The 26,987-nt window shown below is 39.5% G+C and overlaps 3 protein-coding genes across 7 annotated transcripts in view; 2 read left to right on the top strand and 1 right to left on the bottom strand.

Moving 5' to 3' along the window:
* The window catches only part of mcu (mitochondrial calcium uniporter), a 44,697-nt gene extending 41,350 nt beyond the window's left edge, over positions 1-3,347 (top strand). For all 4 annotated transcript variants that reach the window (XM_089012067.1, XM_089012066.1, XM_089012068.1 and 1 more), the window contains one exon: positions 246-3,347. In XM_089012067.1, the coding sequence (XP_088868193.1) occupies positions 246-326 (81 nt within the window). In that variant the 3' untranslated portion in view covers positions 327-3,347. The remainder of the gene's footprint in view (positions 1-245) is intronic.
* Positions 3,348-5,857: 2,510 nt separating this feature from the next.
* On the top strand, positions 5,858-13,237 carry oit3 (oncoprotein induced transcript 3). Its single transcript, XM_089012609.1, is given in 10 exon segments — positions 5,858-5,969; positions 7,909-8,283; positions 8,355-8,465; positions 8,920-9,094; positions 9,096-9,121; positions 9,643-9,803; positions 9,869-10,281; positions 10,744-10,747; positions 13,074-13,197; positions 13,200-13,237. Coding segments are annotated over 10 exon segments (1,539 nt in total).
* A 502-nt stretch (positions 13,238-13,739) lies between these two features.
* pla2g12b (phospholipase A2, group XIIB) lies at positions 13,740-17,944 on the bottom strand. Of its 2 annotated transcripts, none has more exons than XM_089012423.1 (4): positions 16,976-17,944; positions 15,857-15,921; positions 15,609-15,774; positions 13,740-15,514 (listed from the first exon to the last, which is right to left on the bottom strand). In XM_089012423.1, exons 1-4 carry the CDS (start codon positions 17,424-17,426, stop codon positions 15,396-15,398), a joined length of 801 nt encoding a protein of 266 aa, XP_088868549.1. In that variant the 5' UTR covers positions 17,427-17,944; the 3' UTR covers positions 13,740-15,395. The 2 variants fall into 2 exon arrangements, with proteins under 2 accessions (XP_088868549.1, XP_088868547.1); XM_089012421.1 differs by having other exon boundaries at positions 13,744-15,514; positions 15,845-15,921; positions 16,976-17,935.
* Positions 17,945-26,987: the final 9,043 nt, after the last annotated feature.

Below are 26,987 nucleotides of genomic sequence, written 5' to 3'. Positions count from 1 at the left end.
TATAAAAAGTATAGACACCCCTGATAGATTATTTCTCAACTTTTTTCCAGTGTTATTGAAACCTGTGTATGTGTAGCAATGCGTGGTATAATGGAATATTTGGGTTGGGCATCCAGTCATTTTTAGTTGCATAACCACCTGCTTCCTCTTTCCAAGCTGAACATCAAGTGAGATTAGCCCATCAGTGGCAGCAACATGTGTACACTCATTTCCAGTTTTTGTCTTACCTCTGAATTGTCGTCCAGGTGGAGTTGGATCTGAAACGTCTTAGAGACCCACTGCAGCTTCAACTCCCAGTTCAACAGATCAATTCTGGAAAAGATTGATGGGAAGCGTAATACCTCCCTCTTTTGCCGGCATTCACTTTTTCTATTGTGGCTAAGTACCACAACCCTCCCGCCGTCCCAGACAACCTCCCGCCCCCGCTGTAATGAAACCTTTCCTCATCTAAATCTCTCCTGCATCCCCCTCTTCAAGTTGGGAGTTTCCACCTAGTTTTTCCCCCTCTTTTTACTTCCCTGACTGAAGCAACAGTTTGGAATTACAAAAGAAAATCACAAGAGAGAGTGATGATGAGCTGAAAAAAACTCAGTGATAGTGGAGTGAATGGACATCCTGCGGTGAACCTGAGAGGCAAACAGGAAATACCAAAACCTGACCCTCCAGCTCAGGGGAAGTCATATCTGTGTTCTATTTGTGTGTATATGTGTATGTTGCCGGCATGACCTACATTTGCCATTCAGGAAGTTGGTACAACAGCACACATATACACACACGTGAGCACACGAGCAAGGAGGCAGGTTCTTGGGCGCGTCTCCAATCCCACCCATGAAACAAGTTTACAAGCAAGACTCAAAAGAGACGCTGTCTTCCTGTGGCTGAACTCTGCTGCCTCTTCACACTCTGGCCACGCCTTCTCCAGGTTGACGGACCGCCATCCTTCCTCAACGCGGCCTTTGATAGGAATCTGTTTAGAACCCTGTTTCCTCTTCTCAGCCAGCCCAGCCTGCGCACGTATGAGAGTACTACAGACAACAACATCACTGTGTGTTCTTTTATTCCCCCCCCCCAAAAAAAGAATTTTGGCACTTTTTATTTTGAAAGCCATAGTATATTTGTTATGAAATGAATATAAAATAAATCTATATGTATACAATCAAATAAACTAAATGACCAGATGCTAGTTGTTACCCAGTGGGGGGAGGACCTCATGTTAAAATATTCTCACTGCGTCTGCCACGCCGGGTAAGATTCATCATGTTGTCATGTAGATACCAAAAGCATTAAATATGTTTCTTCAACTCCCAATATTCCACAAGAACACAGACTCCTGTAAGCACTCCAACGGGGGATTTCACTCCTAAATGTTTGCTTTTTCAAGCAAAACGTCACCTCCTCCACTCTGTTTTGAGCCCACATGAATTTCCACTCATGAGGTGAACTAATATAAAAGCCTCATTGTGAGTATTCTCTCCCCACTGCTGCTGTCCCACCTCCCTGCTCCCTCCATGACAAGGCAGGGTAGACTGCATGCTGTGGTACGCCGTCAGTTGAAATTTGTGAATGTGTACGCACGCCATAGTCATGTTCTACTCAAATGGAGACTGTCCCTTATGTCATATAGCTAGTTGTGTATAAGGCACTCTGTCATCCCTTGATTGGTTAATTCTGTCTATAGAAGCCATAATGTAAGTTTAGCACAAAAACACCATTGTCTGTGTGGTGTACCTGAAAGGGGGGATCGACGACTCTCCCTTTGGCCGGTTTGTCATTTTGTCAATGCCTGCAAAAATACAAGGGAATACATCAGAACCGCACAGAAACCACAATTTTATTCAGACAGCGAAAGACATAATGATAATTTATGACATCTAGGGTCTCAAGACTGCTCGTGTCTCATATCTGTGGAATTTTGATATTTCCTCAATTGCAACATTGCCTTGTAACGTCTGTTTTACATTTTTCTCATGTTTCCTTTTTACTTTTCTCGCTCTGGCTGCAATACTCCTTTGGACAGAAAGGTCTACTGTCATTCATTTTTTTCCCTCTCTGTGAACAAATATTATTCATTTGAGTTGAAGTGCAGTGCAGTGTCATGCCGTCACATCCTCTGTGTGTATATGTATGTGTGTGTGTGTGTTTGTGTGTGTGCATGCGAGCCGACATTTGACTTTGACCTACAAGCATATCCTGTTGTTTACCTCAACATTTACCATGAAGATTCTTGTTGAAATCCAATTAAAGTTAACCGTACAGATTTGGTCCAATCTGTTTATCGTGTGCGCACACACACACACGCGTACTTTCTCTCTCGGGGATAAGTTGCCTTTTGGGATGATTAAGGATTGCAGCACTGTTGGCAAGGAAGCACATTGGTAAACAGTCTTTGATGGCCTTTTCCTAAGCGTGTCTGATTTTAAGTGAAAAGATATTTGATGAATGGGTGTCATTTATGGTTGAGTGAACCATCAGATTAGCACTGACGTGAATCCTTTGCCCCCCATTGCGACTTGTCAATAGTCATAAGTCCTTTCCACCTTCATCCCATTCATATCCGTCACTGGAATAAAATGATTTTTTTCCTGTTGCACACACAGTGAAGTTGTTTCCTTGTTGGAGATGATCCTGGTTCTCACTTTGCTGGTTCCCTCTATGTTTTGAAAACCTGAAAAAAAGTCTAATATGGTGACCTTTATAGCAAGGCGGTGTTGCATAAATGTAAGTTTACATGGGAAATTATATGAAAACAAAAAAAAAGATTTAAGCAAAGGGAAATTATTGAAGAAAGTTGTCAATAGAAATTGCTAGCAATTGACCGGCCTGAGTGTTTAGATTAGTTCTGCTCAACGTGAGAGATCAGTGCCAGATCAGACGCCCTCCATCAATATCATATCAAATTTTTTACTGCGTTGGGAAAAAAAATGTCCAACCTCAATGCCCCTGTCGAGAGGCCATTTGACTGCTGACCTCACTTGACTGCTTCTGATTCAAAACGAAAATGTCAGGTGTCACGTGGTAGCCTTTGGAGGGAAACACATCCCACTCCTGTCATCCTTACTCCCACTTTTGTTATCCAAATTACTCTTCTGTCTTGAATGTTTTTGTTTGTATTTTTTGCACTTACAATATGATTGAGAGTGAAGCATATATGAGTGAAAGGAACGTGTACTCCATTCTGACCTCCTATTTTGTATTTCTTTCTGGATATTATATTTCTGTTAACATTATGCTGTAATATTGGCAAAAAAGAATGTGTAAAATCCTGTATCATTTATGAAATATGTATGAAAGAAAAATGTAATTCAATTATCAATAAAATCCATATCCAGGTTTTGGAGCTTTCGGTCCGTTGGCCCTTTTGTCTTGTTTTGTTTCTGTCTGCTATATTAAAAATTTTTTTCTGGTGTATAAGGTGTACTGGAGTATCAGGCGGTTCCCAGACAGAGTGTGTAAGGCGAAAAGTGTGTATCTAAAAAAAAATTCCCATAGGAAACCATTAAAATGGGAATAATCCGTTCCTGGGTTTCCATAAAATATACTTTTCAACTAAATAAGCCTTAAAACTACACACAACATACCTTATTCTATGTATAATAAATATGATAAAAGAAATACACTGCATTGTATCATAAAGTCACTTTATTTACATTTGTGATGGTCATTTATGGCTTGATGGAATGGAATGTTGGAGGTCAAAGGGAATTGCTGTTTGGAAAGAGTTGCATTACACGAGGACTGTAATTAAAGAAATAAACTGCTGTAAAATAAAGTTTTATTTACCTTTTTGATGGTTGTTGATGGCTTATGGAAGGAGAGTCACCTTCCATAAGGACTGTTGGTAACTTAACCTCTGGTGCTGTTTGGTCGTGTGCTTCCGCCGAAGATCACTCCGCCAGCCGTGGTGGGTGTGTATTATGAAAATAGTGCTTATTATAAGGTTTAATTTTCATAAATTTGACATTTGTAAGACGAAAGCTTTGTAAGATAAGGTGTTTGTAAGTTGAGGTCTCACTGTACTTCTTGTATGGGGGAAATGGAGTCGGTCGCTGCTGACAGTAGTTGCGAGTCCTGTTGTGGCTCAATATTACCTTAGATATAAGGCGCACCTGCGAATAAGGCGCAGGGTCTTCCTTGGAAGAAAATCAAGGCTTTTGGGTGCACCTTATACACTGGAAAATACGGTAGACTTTCCAGTGTAAAACTCAAGTGAATAGGTAACAACTCTGTTATCAGGGTTTGAAATAACGTCTGCCCGGGGCGTACAAATTTTACGTCGGGCATACAACTTTCAAAACGTCTCTGCCCAGGTTGCTGACAACTTCTTCGAGGAAAAAAAAAGTTTTTTTTCAAATCAAACGTTTGTTTTAATGAATAAAGCAAAAGCTACAAACAAACCGCTAATAGCCACGTGGGCTCCTCTTTCTAAGTGCCTTTCAAAACTTTCAAGTTGCCAAACGAACGTTCGTTTGGCAATTTGCATACTCGGCACGGCAGCCAATCAGAAGTCTGTTTCGTGCTTCGCACTATACCGTGACTAAAGTGTACTTTAGAGATTTGAAAGCCGCTTAGAAAGTGGAGTCCATGTGGCTTTGAGCAGACAACGCAATGCAAACATTGCATTGTGCACCATGACGGCAAACAACGACTGGAGCAAACTCTTCAACAAGGGATATTTACCATAAATTAAGCAAGGGAGCATTTGTGGTAGGTACTTGTTTTTTTTACTATGTTTTTTTTTTTTTTTTGCGATTAGTCGTCTTATTGTGTTTCAAGTTGTGAAAAATGGGGCAGGCAACTTTTCAGAGTTGTCTGTCCGGGTGTCCGCTATATTTTTCAGACACTGCTGTTATACATACAGTACATGCAAATATACTGAGCTATTGTAACTGAATATTTTTTGAATGGATCATACAGCTCTCTACTGTCTTTCATTAGATTGTGTATTTGTACCAGTTGTTTCTTGAGTTGATTAGGCTGCAGAGCATTTTTCCTCTATAGTAAAGTGTACAAAGCCTCTTAAACTTGCCTGAGCCAAGGAGGAAATCTCCTCTTCTTCTTCTTCTTCTTTTCCTTTCGGCTTTTCCCTTCAGGGGTCGCCACAGCGAATCAATGACGCCAGGAGTAGTCACAAAAGAAAAGCATGGTATTTTCCACTTCATTAACCTTAAAGAGCAATTAGAATCGATGTCTTCATTGATTTAACTACATATCAGGAACTGAAAACGCAAACCCCAAGTAACCACAGATTGCTCCCAAAGAAGTGTTTCGGAAGCAGCTGGTTTCTTCTGGTTGTCTATTTCAGAGACCTGTATGACAAAGTAGAATGTGTCTGGCCTTTTTTTCTTCTTGCATGCTCACTAATACTTAATTTAATAATTGGTGAATATAAAACTGTCAAGCCTGTTCTATGACGTAATTACAACTGAATTAAAAAAGTCAAAGCAAAAAACTAACAATAAAGCAAAGTCCATGTGTCAGTTTCTGTGAACGGCACATGTGTTGAAAGTATCACAGTATATGTCTCTGGTAGCCGCTCATTTAAAACAGTTTTTTTTTTTGTCTTTAAGTGTAAGCTACTGCTTAGGCCTCAGTCCAAACCACAATAATACATGTTCAAATCCTCAAGCTGCTTTAACACAACACTGACTAGATAAGTCTATATGTGACTACACTGTAGGACAAATTACTTTTATTTACAGCTAAAGGAAATTGGGGTTGCAAGTGCTGGGAGGGACATGCAGTGTGAAACAATGGGAATGTGTTTTCTGTGATTTGTTAAATTGGAGGTCAAGGTAAGTCATGACTGTCACACAGAAACAGATAAGAGGTGTCTATTAAAAGCAGATGTTGCCAGAGGATGAACAATGTGATACGACATAGTGACCTGTTAGTGCAATCTCATTTTACCTACATCATGCTTTTTTGCATTACTGTTCTACTACATGAAGTCTTCCAAGTCACTGCAGCCAGTGAGTATCAACATTTATATACTGTATAGGCATTATTTGAATGTATGTGCCTGGCCTTTAACAGATTATCATGATTTTGCTCACATAGTGTACACTCTGCGACATCCGCCATCTTAAAATATGCAAGAAGAAGAGTATGTAGAAGAGCATTTTAACTCAACGAGATCAGACAATATCAGCATCATAGGATGCTGTGTAATCCTGATACAATGAAAATTACAGACGGGTTAGATGAATAAATCACTGACATGGTAAATACAGCTAAGCATGGCCATCTGTGTGAATGAATTTTCTATGATCGAACCTGATGATGGGTATTTTTGTCATTCAAAATCTCATAAGTGTAAATAATGTTGACTTCAGTGCAGTCTGTTGTTAATGTTACCATGTTTTTTTTATTTATCAATTGAACTAAATGGAAAGCCAGAAGCAATGTAATAAATGCCGTCACATCCATCTGGTATTTCCCCTTTTGCGTTGTAATTACACAGGAACAGCATGATCATCAATTGCTCATTTTGTTGATTGTCCACAAATGACTTTTGTTCCTTCCCGGTTAAGGATATTTATTTAGTTAAGTTTCCTGTGTTGGGCGGCCCGGTAGTCAAGTGGTTAGCACACCGGCTTCACAGTGCAGAGGTTGCCGGTTCACGTCCCTGTCCGGCCTCCCTGTGTGGAGTTTGCTTGTTCTCCCCAGGCCCGTGTGGGTTTCCTCCGGGTCCTCCGGTTTCCTCCCACATTCCAAAAACATGCATGGCAGGCAGATTGAAGACTCCAAATTGTCCATTGTGAGAGTGACTGTTGTTTGTCCTTGTGTGCCCTGCGATTGGCTGGCAACCAATTCAGGGTGTCCCCCGCCTCGTGCCCGAAGACAGCTGAGATAGGCTCCAGCACCCCCCGCGACCCTAATGAGCAATAAGCGGGACGGAAAATGGATGGATGGTTTCCAGTGTTAATATCACCAGAATTATTGTCAATATCCACCTGATAACACGGCATGACTGTTGCATACCTTTGCTGCTTTGGTGATGTGCAATAATATCCTTCCTATCCCCCTGATTCTGTGTCTGTAGTTCAACCCAACTGTTTGAGGCAGATGGTGCTCCATAACCCCCCATGGAGTCATGGTTGTGTTCTGTTCGGTGGCAGGCAATTTCGCCTTGAGATAACTTCTGTTGTGATTTGGCCACACATAAATACGGAATGAATCACACCTTAAATCAACTACAATGGATATTCAAAGTTTTATGATCAATGTCAGAAAAAAATTTGAACGATTACCTATCGAATGTGCTTTGTGATATTCAAACTACTTTTTTGATTCTGGTGCGGACTATCCATTCACAGCTAGCAAATACATCCAATAATAAATAACGTTGCAAAAGTTGTGAGAAGTGACTTATCAAGAACAATAACACAAGAAAACCCAGTGAAAACTCATTTTTGTCACAGGGCCACAATGACATGACTATTTTCCTTTTAAGGTCATTAGACCTCTAATGGAATTTAAACAAGTGAAAAATAATGATTGATTCAACGATGAAGTTACTGGAATTGGGGGTTTGGTAATAAGAAAATGCTTCTATATCCCTCTTATTTATTACCAGTATATATGAGAAGTTCAAAATTTGGTCCAGATTTCAGAAATCATAATATAGGTAACATGTTTGATTTGCTTTCATGGGCGGCATAAAATAATGGGACAGGAAAGATCTGGACCCATAGTCATGAGTTTGAGACTTGTGGTATGAAGAATGAAAGACTCTTGAGTCTGTCCTCTTGGGGCATAGCACTAAGAACTGCAAACTGCGATCCCAGCCCTGTACTCCATAATAAAGTCATCATTTAAATCACTCGGACCTAATATTACCAAGGGTTGCCGAAAAGGTACCACATAAATCCAACAAGTTATTATTTTACAATTATTGTTTGCCCTCAGCCCTGGACCCATATTCTGCGTACATCAGTCTCAATGAACCATGGAGGAACACAGAGTATCACGTCAACCAATCCTCCCAGAGTCCATTCTGCGATAGCCCCATGTCCGGGGAGTGGTATCGCTTTACAGGAATGGCGGAGGACGCCATGCCTACCTTCTGCATCTCAGAGAACCATTGCGGCACCCACGCTCCCGTCTGGCTCAATGGCAGCCACCCTCAGCTCCAGGAAGGCATCATCACTCTGCCAGTGTGTGCCAGCTTTGGAGGAGATTGTTGCAGATGGAACACCAGCGTGGACGTGAAAGCCTGCACTGGGGGTTACTTTGTGTACCGCCTGCCCAGACCTTCCGTTTGCTTCCATGTCTACTGTGGTCGTGAGTCCAACCTTCACTGCATCCCTTCACCGACCTTTCCGCTTATGAATTGTCGCATTTATGTGCCGTAGATTTCTATGACATCTGTGATGACGTTCCATGCGCTGGTCCAAGCTGTCCTGATTTGGAATGTCGCTGTGTTCCTGGAACCGTTGTGGGACCAGACAAGCAAACATGCCTGGGTGAGATTAACCTACAGGAAGGAAGAATGGAGTCAGAGAGATTTGGTCCAAATGACAATATACAGGAAGACACGAGACAAGAGTATCAAGAAGAATAACGCTAGAACAAACACAAATGATCTATCCCTCCCAGTTTTTATGTTATTTCATATATTAAATACAGTTTTTGAAAACTCTGGTTTAGGCCTGGAGTAGTAATTGTTCATCTATGACTCAGCTTGGATGTACATACACACACATAATTCAAAGACAGATGTCAGTGCCCTCATTCTACTCTTGACATATCCCTTGTTTCATCCCTCTTTATTATTACTTGTCCCTTCAGTATTACGAAGTCTGCCTTGAAAGGAATGTGTCCTCCTCATCCATGCAGGCGACTCATGTGCTTCCAGCACTCAAGTCAATGAAAAGCAGTGTCCTGTATGACACACGTGTGCTTGTGTGTTATGTTCAGACATAAATGAGTGCAAGAAGGCCAACGGTGGCTGCGCAGAGGTCTGCGTCAACACCAAAGGATCCAGACAGTGTGAATGTGGTCCAGGCCGAGGGCTGGATGAGGCTGGGCTGAGCTGTCGGGGTATTGTACAAGACTGTGGATATTCTGCACTGGCCGCTTTGAAATACTCTTATGAGCCATGATAAACGCACATGTCTGGGTAGGGGTATATAATAATAATAATAATACTTTTAATATTAATACATTTAACAATAATTTTAATAATAATTTTAGTAATAATTTTAGTACTAATTTTAATAATATATCTATAATAATACAAAAATATATATTTATACCTGTAAATCACAAGAACATACTACTACTAGTACTACTATGACTACTACTACTACAACAACAAATAATAATAATAATAATAAATAATAATAATAATAATAATGCAGCTCAGTAGTCGAGTGGTTAGCACATCAACTTCACAGAGCATAGGTAGCGGGTTCAATGTCCCTGTCCGGAGTTAGCATGTTTTGCCCAGGCCTGCGTGGGTTTTCGAGTCGTCCGGTTTCCTCCATCATTACAAAAACATGCATGCCAGGCTCATTGAACACTCCAAATTGTAAATTTCTCCACTGCGAGACTAATAAAGGCAAATCCAAAATCCAAATTCTTAGTAAGCATTTCTGTGTGGTGGTTTAGTTCCCTTCTAATCCCAGGCTTTCTTTACAGTACCAGTGGAGTGCAATGCCAGTTCCATTACGGTGTCAGTACCAAAGGACATTATTGGAGGATTGGACCTCTTTCTTTCCAACTCGTCATGTCGTGGTATCTCCAATGGCACACACATCAACCTCAACTTCAGCCTCAAAACTTGTGGCACTACCGTAGAGGTCAGTTACAATTGCGAGGATCAGCATTTTGCTTAATCATGACAATCTTAATACCTCTATCACAGGTGACAGAAGAAAAGATCGTCGCAACCAACCTGGTGACAGGCCTCCCCCGCGTCCGTCCAGGTAGTGGCGGCGACCTTATCGTACGCACCAATAAATTAGTAGTGCCGGTCACCTGTGAGTTCCCCAGGGAGTACCAAGTGTCCGACGGATACCAGGCAAGTCAGCACGGCTCAGCCCTGGAGCTGGCCGGCCACAGCGAGGGGGTCTTCCCCTTCTCGCTGGAGCTCTTCAAGAACGCTGAGTTCTCAGAGATTTACCGTGCGCCACCTCATCTGCAACTTCACGAATCGCTGTTCTTCGGGGTGGAGCCCAAAGAGCGAGTGGAGGGCCTTTCTGCCCTGGTAGAGAGCTGCTTTGCAACGCCAGGCCCCAAAGCTGACCAGGTCTTCAAATATTACCTGATAAAAGACGGGTGAGTTGTCTCAGAGTCCAATCATTTTTCACAGCACAACATCAGAACAAAGTCTATGACCAGTTAGAGTTTCTAAACTAGAACAAACCACTTTTTACCTTAAATTTTCCAGAATTTCAAGAAAAAATGGAAATTACTTTTTGCATCATTATAATTTAGAATTACCGTAATTGTAAGGTTATACATGTAATCGTTGTCTGTAAAACTTGATGGGGGAAAAAAAACTAATTTCGCATACTAACTTCAAGTGCGTCAGTTTGTTTGCAGCAATATATTTATATATTTTTACTGTTTCTAGAATGTGAGAAAAAAGGGAGTTGAAAAAAAAATATTGAACACCCTTCTCCCACTTTTTGTGATCTTGCACCTTTCTTTTTAGAATAAAACGTGAGTATATAAAACACACAAATACATACAGAAACGCAACAATGGGACAATAATCGTTGTTTGCAACTGTGTCAGCCCAGTAATTGACTCACCGCTGGAGCTCAGATATGCTGAATAAGTCATGAATACAAAGACTGAAAAAAGCATCTTCCATCTGTATATCCATCAGGCCATCTGGGAATGTTTATTTGTTTATTTATCATAAATAAAAATACTTAGAGTACATGCCATAGACTCAGATAACCTTTAAACCAACCTGACTGCGACATTCATTCAACTCCTTCATTTATTTTTTCTATTTGTGAAAGAAATTCATTTGATACTGCCGCATTGTGTTTTCCGATATGACTCATCTGCTGCCGTGGGAATCAAATGATTGACAGTAATGGGTCAGTGAACTTCATGTGTCGCATCAAATGTCAAACACTCCTGACTTTGGCTGCTGATATGTGGCGAAAAAGAAAAAAAAACACATTGCAGTGCCAGCTCAAGTTTTGAAAGCTGGGCAGGTTTCAAGGCGATTTTAACTCATTCACTGCCAGACATCTGTAAAAATGTGTCCACTCCAGTGCCAGGGTTTTTGTCATTTTCACTCAAATTTGAATATTGAGTTTTAGGACTACATAAACATTCAATGCAGCGTAAGAAACTTTAGACTGTTCTTTTATCATAAAAAAGGCTGATTCCTAAATTATATGGGTCTGGAGTTATATGAGTTTGAAATGAGTGCGGCTGTCCTAAATTCATTGTAATACCTACATATTGATTTATATAGCACTTTAACAAAAGCTGAAGCTGGAACAAAGCTATCATGGGGAAAAAAAGAAATGCTGCCCCCTCGTGGAAGGGAAAAAATTTTGCCAGACTTCTGACCAGCGCTTTATCGGCAGTCCCCACAAGAAAAAAAAACCTGAACAAACTCGGGAAGGGCGCTCCACGTCCTATTTTCAATTTCTGAATAAATTCGGGAATTGCAGTGAATAAGTTAATGTCTCAAGCACAATTTGTGCACAAAGCTATTGACAGTATTTTACAACCACATAAAATTACAAGAATGCAAGTGAAACCATTTCACAAAGCATACAAGTAGTCAACACTTTCAAAAAAATTAAAGTGACAAATACTCATTAAAAAAAGATACAGTGACCCTTGCACTTCCAAAGTCCGCTGGGATAGGTGACAACAGGTTTGCTTGACTGTATGGAATATTGACTGTAAGTACAGTGAGACCTCAATTTACGAACTTAATTGGTTCCCAGACAGAGTGTGTAAGGAGAAAAATCCCATAGAAAACCATTAAAATGGGAATAATCCGTTCCCGGGTTTCCATAAAATATACTTTTCAACTAAATAAGCCTTAAAACTACACACAACATACCTTATTCTATGTATAATAAATGTGCTAGTGTATTGTAATGAAAGACTCACTTTTTTTTTTTTTTTTGTGTGATGGTTATTTATGGCTTGATGGAATGGCGTTGAAGGTCGAAGGTCAAAGGGAATTGCAGTTTGGAAAGAGAGGCGCATTACATGAGGACTGTAATTAAAGAAATAAACTGTGCTGTAAAATAAAGTTGTATTTACCTTTTTGATGGTCGTTGATGGCTTATGGAAGGAGAGTCATCTTCCATAAGGACTGTTGGTAACTTAACCTCTGGTGCTGTTCGGTCGTGTGCTTCCGCCGAAGATCACTCCGCCAGCCGAGGTGGGTGTGTATCATGAAAATAGTGCTTATTATAAGGTTTAATTTTCAGAAATTTGACGTTTGTAAGACGAAAAGTTTGTAAGTTAAGGTGTTTGTAAGTTGAGGTCTCACTGTATTAGGCAGCTTGATTGTATCTCATTTCTTCTATTTAATTTTTAAATTGCTTCTCGGTAGCATTTTGAGATCAGTGAATGCGCAATACAAGTATAGATATTTAGGTTATACAGTACATGTCCAAATTACAGCATTTGTGGCCCACCATCAAATTTTCAATGGCCCGTGGCATGTATTAAAAGTGGCATTTGACACAGCTCACAACGCGAGTTGAAAAAAATACCATAAAAATGGGGGTGGGGGTGCGCAGAGTGAGAAAATGAGGGTGTCAAAAAATAGGGTCCACTACAAATTGCTTCACATTCCCATCATGTTTTATAGATATGTAAAGATACAAACGAACTATTGTATTTACGACTAAAACAATAAATACAATTGTTCTTTAATTCATGAACATTACATTAATCGTTCGCACATTCTGTAATACCAATACATCACCGCTTGCTTAACTGATTTTAGCATGTTTAATAAATCAAAGATGAGAAATGTGAAAGTGGGCCTTGCGTCCTTGCATTTTTATAAACGTGACCCTCACCTTTCATTGGAAGATGTCTGATGACAGCAGGTGTATCCTGTGTGTTTGCAGCAAGTCTCCCTCCACTGTCAGGTGTTGGTGTGTCGCCTGGGAGATTCTCGCTGCAGTCAGCCATGTCGAGGACGTGTCCGTCGTGGTGCCCTATCTGAGCATGAGCGCACACTGAGTGGGGGCCCATTTTCATCCTGCACCAAACCAGCAGCCAGACGGATTGAATCTACACAAATGTTTCAGTCCAAGATATTTAATTGACCAACCAGAGATGTTGGATTTTTTTTTTTTTGTTGGATCCTTGCGCTGTCCAACGTGTCATGTTCAAACTGTGCTGTAGTGCTGCCACTAAAAACATGTTTTTCATGAAGATCCTTGTTTGTGACAATGCGTTTCCACTTCAAATCACACTTGCTCCATTGATATTGTTTTGGAAATAAACACTTTTATGTCAGAAGATACAAGAGTTAACTGCTGATAGTTTGAATGAACCACGTTTTGACCATCTTGGATCATGCGTGTAAAGTTTTAAGCAGCTGATGGTCAACGCGTACCCGATGGCAAAGGCCAAAATGCCTTATGTAAATGCAGGTCAGAGTTAAGCGGCTCAATTGTTCAATTTCACTTTGAACTGTGTAGAAGAAAATATTACGTCCACCATGGGAGTAACAGTAACACTTTGGTGGTATGTAAATTTAGCACATCAAGAGAAAAAAACGAACCACAGACAATCTTGGTTGCTGGCGATCCAATCTCTCATGTTATATTTCATCTAAAACTGCTTCATGTAACAAAGAGGGTACAGCAAGTGCTTAAGAATGAATGACGCTGTGTCTTTGTGTTGTCATATTACTTATTTAATTTGTTTTTCTTTTGTCTTCAAGATGGTGCAGCGAGAGTGGCTGCCTTTCCAGCAACTCCTGTATTTTGTTTTTCTACTTCTTTCTTTCCTTTCTTCTTCCTTTCATTATTTTGTGCTGTGAGACTGATAACGGTAAATCCAAATCAAAGGTTTCCCTGTGTTGTTGTCAATTCGCAAGATGCTCAATTTATCACTCAGTTTGAAGTACAGTAAAGTCTCGTTATATCGATATCTGATATATTGATAGTCCCGGTTATATCGATACTATTTCTATGCACGCACGGAGAAAATTACATGCAAACAGGGTCGGATATATCGATAGTCCCGGTTATATCGATATTTTTTCGGACTCCCTTGAATATCGATATAACGAGACTTTACTGTATTTCAATGAAATTTATACTTGTGTATTTGATCAAAAGTAGAGTGCTGTCAATCTGCTATTGTTCAACCAATTCATAATTTTACCTAACAGCCCATCTGAACGGCACTTACTAATAATCTGAGAATATGCAGATACACAGTACACCATGGTAGTGGACAATGCTTTACGTTAATAAATCTTTCTATGCGTAATGAAGGGATAATTAATCATCGCACTTTAGCGCAAACATCAACTGCAGTGGTGCAGCACCAAGCGTAGAACAAGGCTCGGCGTGGTAGAAAATATAGTTGCTGACATCAGCGTTGCACACTGCGTTTTTACAGTAGGTTTCTCTTTCTTGCTCGATTCATTGGTGGGTATAAGGTCAAACATTTTATTTGACGGCACAGTTATAGCCATCCTTCTTCCACTTGGTGCAATGAAATACAAAACATCGTTTATGGTTGTACCGTGAGCTGAAACGATGACTGCTAGGTAGAAAGTGGATTAAACCCAGTGCATCTGTGTCATTATCCTAAGTGACCTTTACTGTGTATCAAGTCATCACTACGATCATGATGCTTCATCTGAATCAACTGCAATATGAAGAGATGCTTTTTATCATGTTCGGGAATGACTGAGTGGCTTTCATCAAAGGAGAAGGTTTTATTCCGCGCAGTCGCTCAACAAAACGACTGATACATCACTGTACACTGTAACAAACATTAGGTATACATAATGACATGCGGATGAGATAAAATTGCCCTATATTACTTCGTACTTAATGCTGTGTCTGCCGAGTGTACTGTATATGAGTGGGGCAGTTCCTCGTCCGTTCATAAATAGCAAATAACTTAACACTGACTCACATCCTGAGCGTAATTGCCCTACTTCGTGTTTGACTCTCGTGTTTTCTGTCTGGACTCTTTAAAAAAATAATATTAATGGAGTTATAGAATCCTAAGAATTGTCCGAAACATGAAGAGTAGAAACACATTTCATATGCAACCCCCAAATATTGAATGTCATTGAATTTCCTTATTCGGTCCCTTTGTAGGTGCAAGCTAGAATCTGTTATATTGCATCTCTCTTCCATGCTCTGAAATATCATATATGCAAAAGTGTCTTTTTTTCTCCATATCCATGGTGTTCAGGGTCACAGTTCATCCCTCTCGTCTCCATCACACACACATGCTGCCCTCTGGCTGTTCATATAGGGCCGGCATCCAAGTGTCCACACGGTGTTGTACAAGGCATCCGCCATCGACTCACAGGCTAAGAGACAGGAAACCCACAGAGTATTTTGATAAGTGTACAGTCGACTCACGTTAAGCACAGAAATAAAATAAAATGCAACTCTCTATCTGACCTTGTACTTTGGACACAAAGCCAAGACTCCTCTTTAGGTCAGAGCAAATGTTATGAAGACAAGAGCGGAACTTGGTGTCACAGTCATATTTGTTGATACCGCAGTTGTCATAGCACACATCCAGCTGGTTACAGCACTCAGTCATGGCTGGGATGCCAAGATCAAGCTGGCACAGCAGAAAAAAAAGTTACAAGAGAAAATCAGCTGCTTGGTGCCATGAATAGCACAACAACCACCTGGAATCCCACCATGGAAGAGCTGCAGCCATTGGGCTCTTGGTGCTTGTAGTCCGGACGAGGCTGAGGGCGTTCTCCTGAGGAGATATTTACAGCAGACGATCACAACTGCTGACAGAAGTGAAATTAGCCCCAACTGTGAAAAACTCTAAAGTCCAGGTTCCTGATTGTTTTTCTTATTACTTGCACTCTATGTTCTTTGCATAATTTGAGTCATTTCAGTACTGTTCTTTGTTTTCATATTCATTTCAAATATTGGACGTTTAATCATGTCAATCACATTCTGTTGACTCAGTGACTCTCTCTGGGATATCGGCAGTAAAAATAATGCCAACATAGCAATGTTAAATAGATGTGAAACAATTCAGAACCTATTGAGTATGGGAAAATATATCTGAAGTAATAATATGATCATACGAGAACTTAATTAAATGTAAATACTTTACTATTGTCAAATACTTAACGTAAAATAAAATCACATGAAACATGTACTGTATATATTTTTTTCTGTTCCATTTTCAAAACTGAAAAAAAATCTATCATAAAAGTAACACATTCCAGTTATACTGAATGAGGACAAAAAGACCAAGAACAAAATTGCAAAAATATCACATTGTCATAATACAATTCATCTAGAATGAATATAAAGTGTCCAAAAGCATCTCAATAAGAGCCATATGTTGATGATGTTCAAATAAAATGACAGAACGTTTCCCTCCCTCACTATATGAGTGTCACAAGTGCACTGGAGTTTATCCTTGATGATTTTTGGACATAAAAGATGACAAATTGTTTTCTATGACCTTTCACATTACTAAAAAAACAGTTACAGGTATATTACAATAACAAAAAACAAAACCAAGTCAATGTTTCTTGTTTATATTATGAGGATTGAGTCATTCGTATCATCAGCCTCCATGTGATGCCAAATTTGTTCTTATATCTGATAAGATTACAAACTTTGTCACTCTGTTTACGTAACCTGCCACAAACACTCTTTTGTTGGATTGTGTTGTAATAGGAAATTCACATAAGTGATGCACCACATATCATTTCAGTAGGTGTTATGAAAGCAAGATATTAATTTTATTTACCAAACATAAGGATCAAAGTGTAAGACCACCTACTTACCATATCTGCATTGGTACTGACACACGCCATTGTGGCCCCCCACCAATTCCACCAGGGAGTCAAAGTAGCCGTGCATCGTTTGGAAACTGCTTCTAATTGACATGAGGCTCCAGCTACTGCTGTTTTTGTCATCTGAAGTGGAAATGTTCATCTGGACCGGCTCGATCTCGTCACTCTCCCCCATCTCTTCATCATCTTTAGGCTGATGCTGGGCTTCCACATTTTGGCTGGTTTCTCCTGGTCCGTCGACTGCTTCGGGAGTTTTGTTTGGTAAAACTTCAAGGAGTTCGTTGGTCTGGTCTTGGTACCGTTTGGTGTCTGCCACGACGGCATTTTCTTGATTCAGAGTCTCCTCCTCTTCATGTGAGTTGGATTGGTAGTGACCCAGAGTGGCACACACACCAGCGGTCACACTGAGGATCAGCAAAAGAGTAACAATCCGGAGCAGCATGGTTGTAAGAAAGTCAGATGCGTTGTCAATACGGCGAGAGGAGTTTTGCCAGGGAATGACAACAACATGCAGTTTTTACTGGGAACAGACTTTGACCTGTGATTAGACTCCACCAGACAGCGGGGCAATGGCTCCTGGAAGAGAGCAAAAGTCAACTATCATCAATTCTGGAGGCCTCCCTAATCTTTTGCTTCTCTTATTGAAGTTATTGAGCACATTGAAGAGCTGATGTCATCAGGAATATATCGACAAGGTTAATGGGATTTCAGTGATGTGGCAATACTGAAACAAAAACAAAAAAACAGCCAGTATTTTCGGGGGTGGGGGAGGCTAATACAATCATTTAAAGGACAACCGACGTCTCCAGACAAGTTGTGTCCATAATTTGTAAAATGGCTTCAAATGACTTCTACTGAGCGTATTTTACAAAGATTCCACCACATATAGTTATATTTTACGTTTTAAGACTCGCACTGAATATTCAGGAAGTCTTGTTTTTGAGTTGGTGACGAGTCCGTACGTGACGTCACTAAAGGACCGCCCTTGACCGTAAAAAAGACGCATTGTAGCGGTCCTTCCGTCACATCAATGTATTTTGCTGTACCTGTTTGGTCTGGGGACCTCGTGCACCCAAAAGCCGCCAGGAGGCCAGAAGAGGGCGTCCAAGCTCCATATAAGGAATTTATCAGCCTGTATAAACGGAGGTGGCCACAGGATGTCGCCATTTTGTGCCTTTTTTTTGGGTGAGAGATTTTCCCCGATGTTGCCTCAAAATGGCAAAAATAAATCCTTTAATCGATTGCAAACATGTATGCTTTCCTCTTCAGAACTATTTGAATCATATTCATAACTGGATGTGTAAAAACAAAGCATATTCTCCAAATCTGAAGCCATTGTTTTGATTCACTAGCAATGCAAGACGTCTTGGCGTGACGTCACGAACTGGGGGCGGGACTTTCAGAAAATGCCCAATTCGCAGCTCAAATTTGTGCATATTTTGGACACTTTAAGTCATTTTTATTGGTGTTTTGCATTTGACTAAAAATATCATACTGCGTGTTTTGGGTATTTTAGATGCTATAAAACGTTTTGGTGTCAGTTAAAAAACAAAAAAGTGACGTCGGTTGTTCTTTAAGTTCGATACAATCATGAGACTCAATCTGAAACGTTGTTTATTTTTAAAATGGGGGAAAGGCAATTTTTTACAAGATTAATTTGACTTGCCCAACTTCAAATATTACCTAAGGTTATTGTCTTGAGAATTTTGAGTTAATCCACCACTATTTTTTTACAGGATACAGGTTTTACTCACGCTGAATCCTCTATTATTAAATTATGGCAACCCTAAACAAAAGCCATTGCAAGAATGAAAAACATTGCTAATAACATTGTAATAAGATATGTAATAAGATATGATATTACAATTATAGTTTGATGAAAATTAGCAATTGGTAAACTGATGTATTAGAAATCACTGCTGCTGCTTGCACCCAAATAGTCCACACCACTGCAGTTGTAATCAGTTGCTTAATAAATGAATGAGTGTATAAATAAATAACATCAACAATTTGTGACCTTTTAAACAATTTCACTATAGAAAAAGGGAATCATAACAGCACCACGCTATAATGATGGTAAAAATATGAATATTCATTTGGAATTAAATGTGACAAACCGGATGAGAAGTGTGTTAGAAGATAATTTACCGCAATTCTAAATAGCATTTATGTTCAACTCATTGCTGCCCTCTAGCGTTAAAAGGAAACAGTGTGCCGCAGGGACAGTATAGAAAAAAATGTATCATTAACGTGTGTAACGTGTGTGTATGTACGCGTGTGCATGTATGTGTGTGACTGTGTGTGTTCGTACAATTTTAATGTTTGTTTCGCCATTTTAAATTCTACTGTTTATTTTTTACTTGTATTTATTTTACACACACACACACACACACACACACACACACACACACACACACACACACACACACACACACACACACACACACGCACACAAGGTGCACACATTGAATATATCGTGAATACATGTTTTTTCAGAAATTATAAGAAAATATGAATCGAAATTGAGATTCATAGTATAACAGCGTATTTAATTCAGAGTTATTTTTACAAGAAAAAAATGTCTAATCATTCTTAAGGACCAGAATTTTTAATAGTTCTTTTAATAGACCGTATGAAAGATGCATGATGAGAGACGATGGAAAACTGTAGATTGCACAGAAACTTTCTTGTCTCATTAGAGGGGTCGCTACACACGTCATTCTTTTCCAAGAAATCTTCTACATCGTCCTCTCGAATGCCAGTTCCCCTCATGACTAAGCTCACCGCATCCATCAAATTGTGGAGGTCCAGCCGCTCGATTCCTCAACAGTTCCTGCAACACTGGACATTGTCCTCGTTCTTGAAAATGTGAACCTTTTCTTTGATTCCTTTAGGACTTTCATACCCAGTAGAACTCTATCGAACAAATTGGTGAAAAACTCTACAGACACAGCCACTGATGCTTCTATGTCTTCGAATGTACGTCATCAAGACCAACTGCCTTTCCAATTTTCATTCTTCTAACTTTGTTACATTTATTTCCCCAACATTTGTTTATTCTGCTCTTTCATGTTTCTCATTCAACAACTCATCAAAGCATTCTTTCCATCCATCCAGCACACGAGTGGCAATTCTATCAAAGCGCCATACCTTGCTCTTATTCAAAAACGTTCAGATTCCACGGATTTATTTAGAGTGCTTATGTTTTTTTAGTTATTTTTATTGCCAAACTTTCATGAGAACATGCTGCAAAATGGTAGACTGAAGTCTCTTCATGGCTGTTGTGATGACAAAAGGATTATTCACAGAACGGCAAAGACATATGATTTGGATTTAACATGTGCAATCGCCCCATAGGATCTTGTGTTTGAATGTGGTTTTACACGCAGTAAATGAGTAGTGTGGTCAGTGCCTCAAGAGCCATGCTTAAAGTTTCACTCCTCCCGGCCTTTTATGAATAGAACATTCTGTTTTTGAGGGTGTGCGTTACGGAGCCCCTAAGGGGACATCGAAGAAAAAAAAAAAAACTTTGCGAGATCTCGCAAAACTTTGCGTTCCCTCGCAAAACTTTGCGTTCCCTCGCAATACTTTGCGTTCCCTCGCAATACTTTTGCGAGATCTCGCATTCTTTGCGAGATCTCGCATTCTTTGCGAGATCTTGCAAAGAATGCGAGATCTCGCAATCTTTTTTTAAAAAATACGCGTACATGTACTTCCGGTTCATCGTCAGTGTAACCGAAAACAACAAACATGGAGCCTTTTCACCCTTTCGTTCCTTTAATCCAGTTTTACTTTAAAATTGGCTTGAAATACAAAGATATAAAATCCGTTCTTGAGATTAAACACGGCTTACTAATAAGTGAAAGACATTTGAAGCGAGTGGTGAACAAAAGTGGACTATTTCGCCGAAAAACGTTCGATGACTTGGGCGTCTTGGTTGACTTTATTCACAACCAGTTGCAGAATTCCGGACAACTACACGGTTACAGGTGGATGTACAGTAAGTGCAGAGAACATGGGCTTCTTGTCAGGGAAGAGGATGTTCGTCTGGTCCTGAAAGAGTTGGATCCGAGAGGAGTGTCTTTAAGGCAAGCAAGACGTCTGAGACGACGAAACTACTTCTCGAAAGGGCCGAATTTTATTTGGCATATGGATTCATATGACAAACTGAAACCGTTTGGAATTTGCATCAATGGGGCTATTGATGGCTTTTCAAGGAAAATAATGTGGCTCAATGCCTACACAACAAGTAGTGACCCGAAGTTAATTGGAGGTTACTACATTGAAGTTGTGCACCGTTTGGGAGGTTGTCCTCGAATCGTTCGAGCTGATTTGGGGACTGAAAATGGTCATGTTAAAGGCTTCCAGCGTTTCCTGGTGCCCATACCGCCAGGCAGCACCCTTGACAGTTACTTGGATGGAGCCAGCACCGCCAATCAAAGAATTGAATATTGGTGGGGGTTTCTTCGCAGCCAATGCATGGAATTCTGGTTATCACTCTTCAAAGACCTCAGAGACAATGGCTTCTTTGATGGTGGATTTCTGGACAAAAGCATCCTGCAATTTTGTTGCATGGGACTTATTCAGGTGAGTTCATATATTCTGTAGCTCCATTTATGAAATATGTATTTTTGTATTTGAGAGGGTGTTGATGGGACACAAAAGAAGGTAAATAATCGGATAGTGGAAAGAAGATAGTGGTCTGTGTGTGTGGGGACATAGGGTGAAGGTGAAATGATCAAGGAAAAGATGAAGGAAAAGTGGGGATGGGCAGAGTAGTAAACATGAGTGACGAGTTTAAGGTATAAAGGAGGGAGCAGGGAGAGAAAAGCAGTCTAATTCTATAATTTCTTGCTCATAAGAGCTGCTATGACTGTGCAACTCTTCCTAAATCTGTCTGTATATCACACCAAATCCAGCAGGCATTTAAACAACTTCTTCCCTCAAGCAATTAACTCTCTAAAAAGTAACCCCAATAGAACTGTATAGTGCCTCCATTTTTTGATGAGACTAGTGCAGCTACAGGAGACAATTTCCTTGTGTGTACTACATACTTGGCAAAAAAAGATGATTCTGATTCTGATATTATTCTCAACAGGATGAGTTGGATGATACTGCCCGTGTTTGGAACAGCCATCTCATCAGGCCCTCAAAGAACATAAATGTCCCCAGTGGTCGGCCCAACGTGATGTATTCTTTACCTGAACTTTATGGCACAAGGGACTTCCTCTCCACAGTTGACAATGAACAAGTTCAACTATGCAAAAGCCAGTGTGTCTTCCGTTTAACTATGCCTTGTGATCCGGATGTATTTGTATTGTGTGCTTCCTTAATGGCCCAGTCTGGTCTGATGCCACCAAAAGAGCCGTATCAGGCTGTGAACTTGTACTTGCACCTCAGAGAGGCCCTTACTGCAATTCTAAATTAGAAGCATGATGTTTTCAGGGGTCAGAGACATTAACCTTTGGTGAAAGCATTTTTGTTTCCGTATACCAGTCATACTGGAATTATATTACATTAAAATTTAAACATGAATTACTCAAAGCAATAACCATATATTTTTTTGGTGTGTGTTTGGGTGAAACCATTTTATGGCTCCTCAACTGGTTCGAAGTAACATTTAATGAAGGCTGAATCCGACGACCATTGCCATTTCTTCAACCCTTTGTTCATCATTTCTTTTATCACTTCACTTTAAATGGATTATTGGGATACATTTGAGGACGAATAATATATAGCAATCACAATTTAAATAATTTTTTGTCTGCTGTTTTTGTTACTGTATAAGGAAAGCATATTTGATCAATATGAAATGTTCATTTGCCAAATCATTCTGGGTGTCAATAAATATACTGTCTTGGTTGCTGATTTTAACCACAAATACTTAACCAATGTGGATCTGAATAGTATTCCTGCACCCCAGTACACAATCACTTGGCTGTAAATGATAACATAATTGTCACTCTTCAATTTCGTCAGCAGGTGGTGTCTTGTGTTTAAAAAAAACATGAATTATTTGGAACAAATTTTATTAACATTGACAAATTGGTATGAACAGCAATCACAAACATATAAATGGAATACAATATCAAGTACAAAAAGAATTGCTTTTGTTTGAACAGTGCAAATATTTGCAACATTACATGACATATCAACTTCAAACCTTTAGGTCAAACTGAAAGTGGCACCATATCCGAAACCATTAGGAGAATAAGTGATATGGAAAATGGAATGAATGAATAATAACCATGAAATCAATTGTAGACACAAATGGAAAATACAACTGTAGACTGCCCTACGCAAGGTTGACCATGACAGATGTTTTACATCTCAAAGTACAAATAATGAAATGCTCCTAAACTGATGTGTGTGCATGTGTGTGTAGACATAAGAGAGTCAATCAATCAATTGCGCACTTTCTCCCACCATGTTGGTGACAGATGAATGAGCTTCACTGCATTCATCCAAATGAGATGTTGGAGTATTTTCTTTTGTGCCAATGTAAAATCTTAACAGTTTCAATTTGTTTTTTTCATAGAGTCTGCCAATTGTTTCATCTAAAGCAATGTGGTTTCTTTTGAAATCACAGACCTCAAAAGTAAAGTCTTCAACAGGTCCTTTGGTTTAGCTTCCATCTGGGAAAAATAGCCCTTTTCCCAGCTCCAAAATTTGAGCGACAGTTGCTGTTTTTTTCCAGGATGGCATACCTTGTTCCTCCACCTTTGCTTGTCCTCACTTGATGGTAATCGTTGCCATAAATCTTCCTTTGAGTCTTTTCTGCAGAAACATTGTTATGTCTTGCCATCCCATCAACATGGTTTTGGAGTACTCCCGAAGTCTCAGCCAGTACACCTTTTTTCCTTGATCTTATTTTGCCTCTTAATTTTTGGAGGAGCAGTTCATTATCACCACTGGACATTTTCTGATGACAAAAGCAAAGGACAGCTATTCGATCACCATAAGAAGTGATATATTTGCCCATTTGCTCTTCGGTCATCATAGCAATTACTGCCATGTCAACCTGCAAAGATAAATTGTGAGAATAAATACTTGACATGTTTATTTAATTATCAATAACTTTTAATACATTTAACATATTCACATGAGTGATGGGACACTACAGTCATCATTATTTGTATTCAGTATTACACGAGAATAGTATATTAGGTAGCGGCAGCCCAATTACTAACTGTAATATCGATTTTAAATTGTGTTAATAACCTCATTATTAAAATAGAATTAACAGTACAGGTAGAGTAGATAGAAATGTTAGCTTCACTTTCACTTTATTGACCTACTACCAATACTACTTCGAAAAAAATGTCCATGTTTCTCTTGTTTTGCTTATTACATCAGACTTTGTAGCTGTATGCCCACCTTGTCGCTTTTCATACGTGCAATGTCCACGTGAGGGACGTTTCTTGACTGCAAGAAGTGTTCCAAGTCTTCCTCCATGATGCGCCGAGTTGTTACCTTCTCTCAATAAGCAGCGCGCGCGACCGTCTACCTGAGCCAAGCTGACCCGGAAGTACAGGAACGCACATTTTTTTAAAAAAGATTGCGAGATCTCGCAATCTTTGCGAGAGAATGCAAAGTATTGCGAGGGAATGCAAAGTATTGCGAGGGAACGCAAAGTTTTGCGAGGGAACGCAAAGTTTTGCGAGGGAACGCAAACTTTTGCGAGGGAACGCAAACTTTTGCGAGGGAACGCAAAGTTTTGCGAGATCTCGCAAAGTTTTTTTTTTTTTTCTTCGATGTCCCCTTAGGGGCTCCGTAGTGCGTTGTGTTCTTTGACGTCACACTCATTTATCAAGGCTTTTCCCGAAGCCCTTTTCAAAGAGCCATAATTGGCAACTCCCATAAAAATGGCCACCGACCACTTCATTCATCAGACAATTCGCAAAAAAAAGCCTTGTAATGAACTTTGTATAAAGAGGGTTTAACATTTCAAAATAATATTTAAAAAATGTCCTTTGTGTAGGTATTTATGTTTGAAAGTATGAATCCTGTTATTTTTGTAGATTGCCTCTCATACGAATGGTAACGGAATGCAGATGCGCGGTATTAAGAAAGCAGCGGTTAAAAACAGCTGATGTGGAGCAAGCGGGTTTTTGAAGCGATTGGAGTCTCAAGAGCATGTTTTCTGTTTGGAGCCAACTTTAAGTACGTCACCACTTAAATTGAGTGAAAAAAAAAGTGATGGAATGCCTTCAGAAGGAGATCAACAGTTGCAGATGCTCTTTTAGCCGTTTTTTTGAACAGGGTAAACAATGCAATACAGTACAAAATGAGAACACTTGAAAGGTCGCCAGCCACATCTCTTGGCCAAACGCTTATACGTAGTACAATACGGTGTATACCTTAAGGCACAGGTGTCAAAGTCAAGGATCATGGGGATAATCTGGCCCACCACATAATTTTATTCAGCCCGCCAAAGCAAATTAAACTTGTGAAATTCCATGATGCTTGCTCATGTCTGAACCCAAAAAAAAAAAAACTACAATGATAGTCATTATTTTTTACTTCAAATTTCAAAACTAGTTATTCATTCATTTGTTGTGCACTCTATATGTAATATCTTCTTTTCCCTTCAAGGGGTCGCCACAGCTAATCAGTGTCCTCCATCTTCAGAGGTTTGATTCGCATGTTTGTTTTGCATTCTATATGTAATATGTGAGGGGATTAAACATTGTAATGGCTTCCCCAAATTCCCCCCGAGAGGAAACCATAACTACAATGTGGCCCGCAAAAACAAAACGTAACCAGGAGCTGATCTCATAATAAAGTATAATACAGTATCATGTACAGTAATATCATTTTACAATTTGTACACTTTTAGGTGTGTGTAATGTCATCTTTTGTACAAGCACCAAAGGAGTTGTAGTCCACTTTTGACCCTGCTCTCTGACACACCAGGGCTGCTGTTTGTGCCACTTAGCCCGGACTTTTGCAACAGAATAAATAAAAAAATAATCATCCGATGGGTACAGAGGAAATGGAACATGCTTGATTCCCCTTAGGATGCATCCAAATACCCTTACACACACCATCAAAGTCAGTGAACACCACCAGGCGAGCTCAGTTACAGCAGCACTGCTCTGACACATTCTTCAATTTTGACAATGACACACATGCACAGCATTTAACGAGTATCACAATGTATATGTGAATATGTTTAAGGCAGAGAATATCTACTTTTTAAATTACATTAATTTACATTAGAAAAACAATGACATTAATTTTATGTACGCCATATACTTATATTATTGAACGGGAAATTAAAATGTTCATTTGACACCTATGCAACAATGAACAAAGATGCAGTGCATGATAATCACATACATATGTCCATAAACGTCAACCCTAAATTAGTTTTGTCGTGAAATATCTGAAATGGAGAAATGTTAATTATGACTCATGGGAAAAAAACCAACACAGTGTGATATTTTTCAGATATTTAATAAAAGTCATTTTGGCTACTGCTCATTACATCATAACAACTTCCTCAATTATTGTGGGTAACAGTAACATTTATGGACCATTTTGTTTGTCAGCAACAAAAAAGGCCAACATTATTTTTCTTTGTATAAAAAATATAAGTTAATTTAAATTTCATTCTAATTAAGAAAATAACAGGTATAATAGCAATAATATTAATAATCATCATCATCGAGAATAATGATAAAGATATGCTAAACATAGTGCAGATAATGATATAACTGGTGCTGAAAAGTAGAAGGAACAGTGCAGTGTTGTGGACTTCACCGTGTTCTCAACCATGTAGGGTGAATATAAATAGTAAATAGACTTTTGCACAAGTACACACAGATACACGCGCGCACACACACATACAGAAAGTGCATGAACTGCCATTCAGTTTAGCACCATTGGAGCAAATATCGATTCTAGAATGCACACAGTACACACATATTACTGTACTTTATATGTAAATTACATCTCACTTTAGTCTAAGTGCATGCTAATTGTTGCTCTTGATTGGAAC

This window comes from Hippocampus bargibanti, linkage group LG13 (genome assembly GCF_051943395.1).
Source record: "Hippocampus bargibanti isolate YZ-2025 linkage group LG13, ASM5194339v1, whole genome shotgun sequence".
NCBI classification, from domain to species: domain Eukaryota; kingdom Metazoa; phylum Chordata; class Actinopteri; order Syngnathiformes; family Syngnathidae; genus Hippocampus; species Hippocampus bargibanti.
This window is presented reverse-complemented; position numbering and strand designations above follow the sequence as displayed.

What these genes read in the sequence shown, in the direction of transcription:
- pla2g12b (XM_089012421.1), bottom strand. Translation starts at nt 17,426, where the DNA reads ATGCTGCTCCGGATTGTTACTCTTTTGCTGATCCTCAGTGTGACCGCT. An exon ending in TCAGTACCAATGCAGATATG is followed by an intron (nt 15,922 to 16,975) that starts GTAAGTAGGTGG and finishes ATATCTCCTCAG; the next exon opens with GAGAACGCCCTCAGCCTCGT. An exon ending in CTTCCATGGTGGGATTCCAG is followed by an intron (nt 15,775 to 15,844) that starts GTGGTTGTTGTG and finishes CTGCTGTGCCAG; the next exon opens with CTTGATCTTGGCATCCCAGC.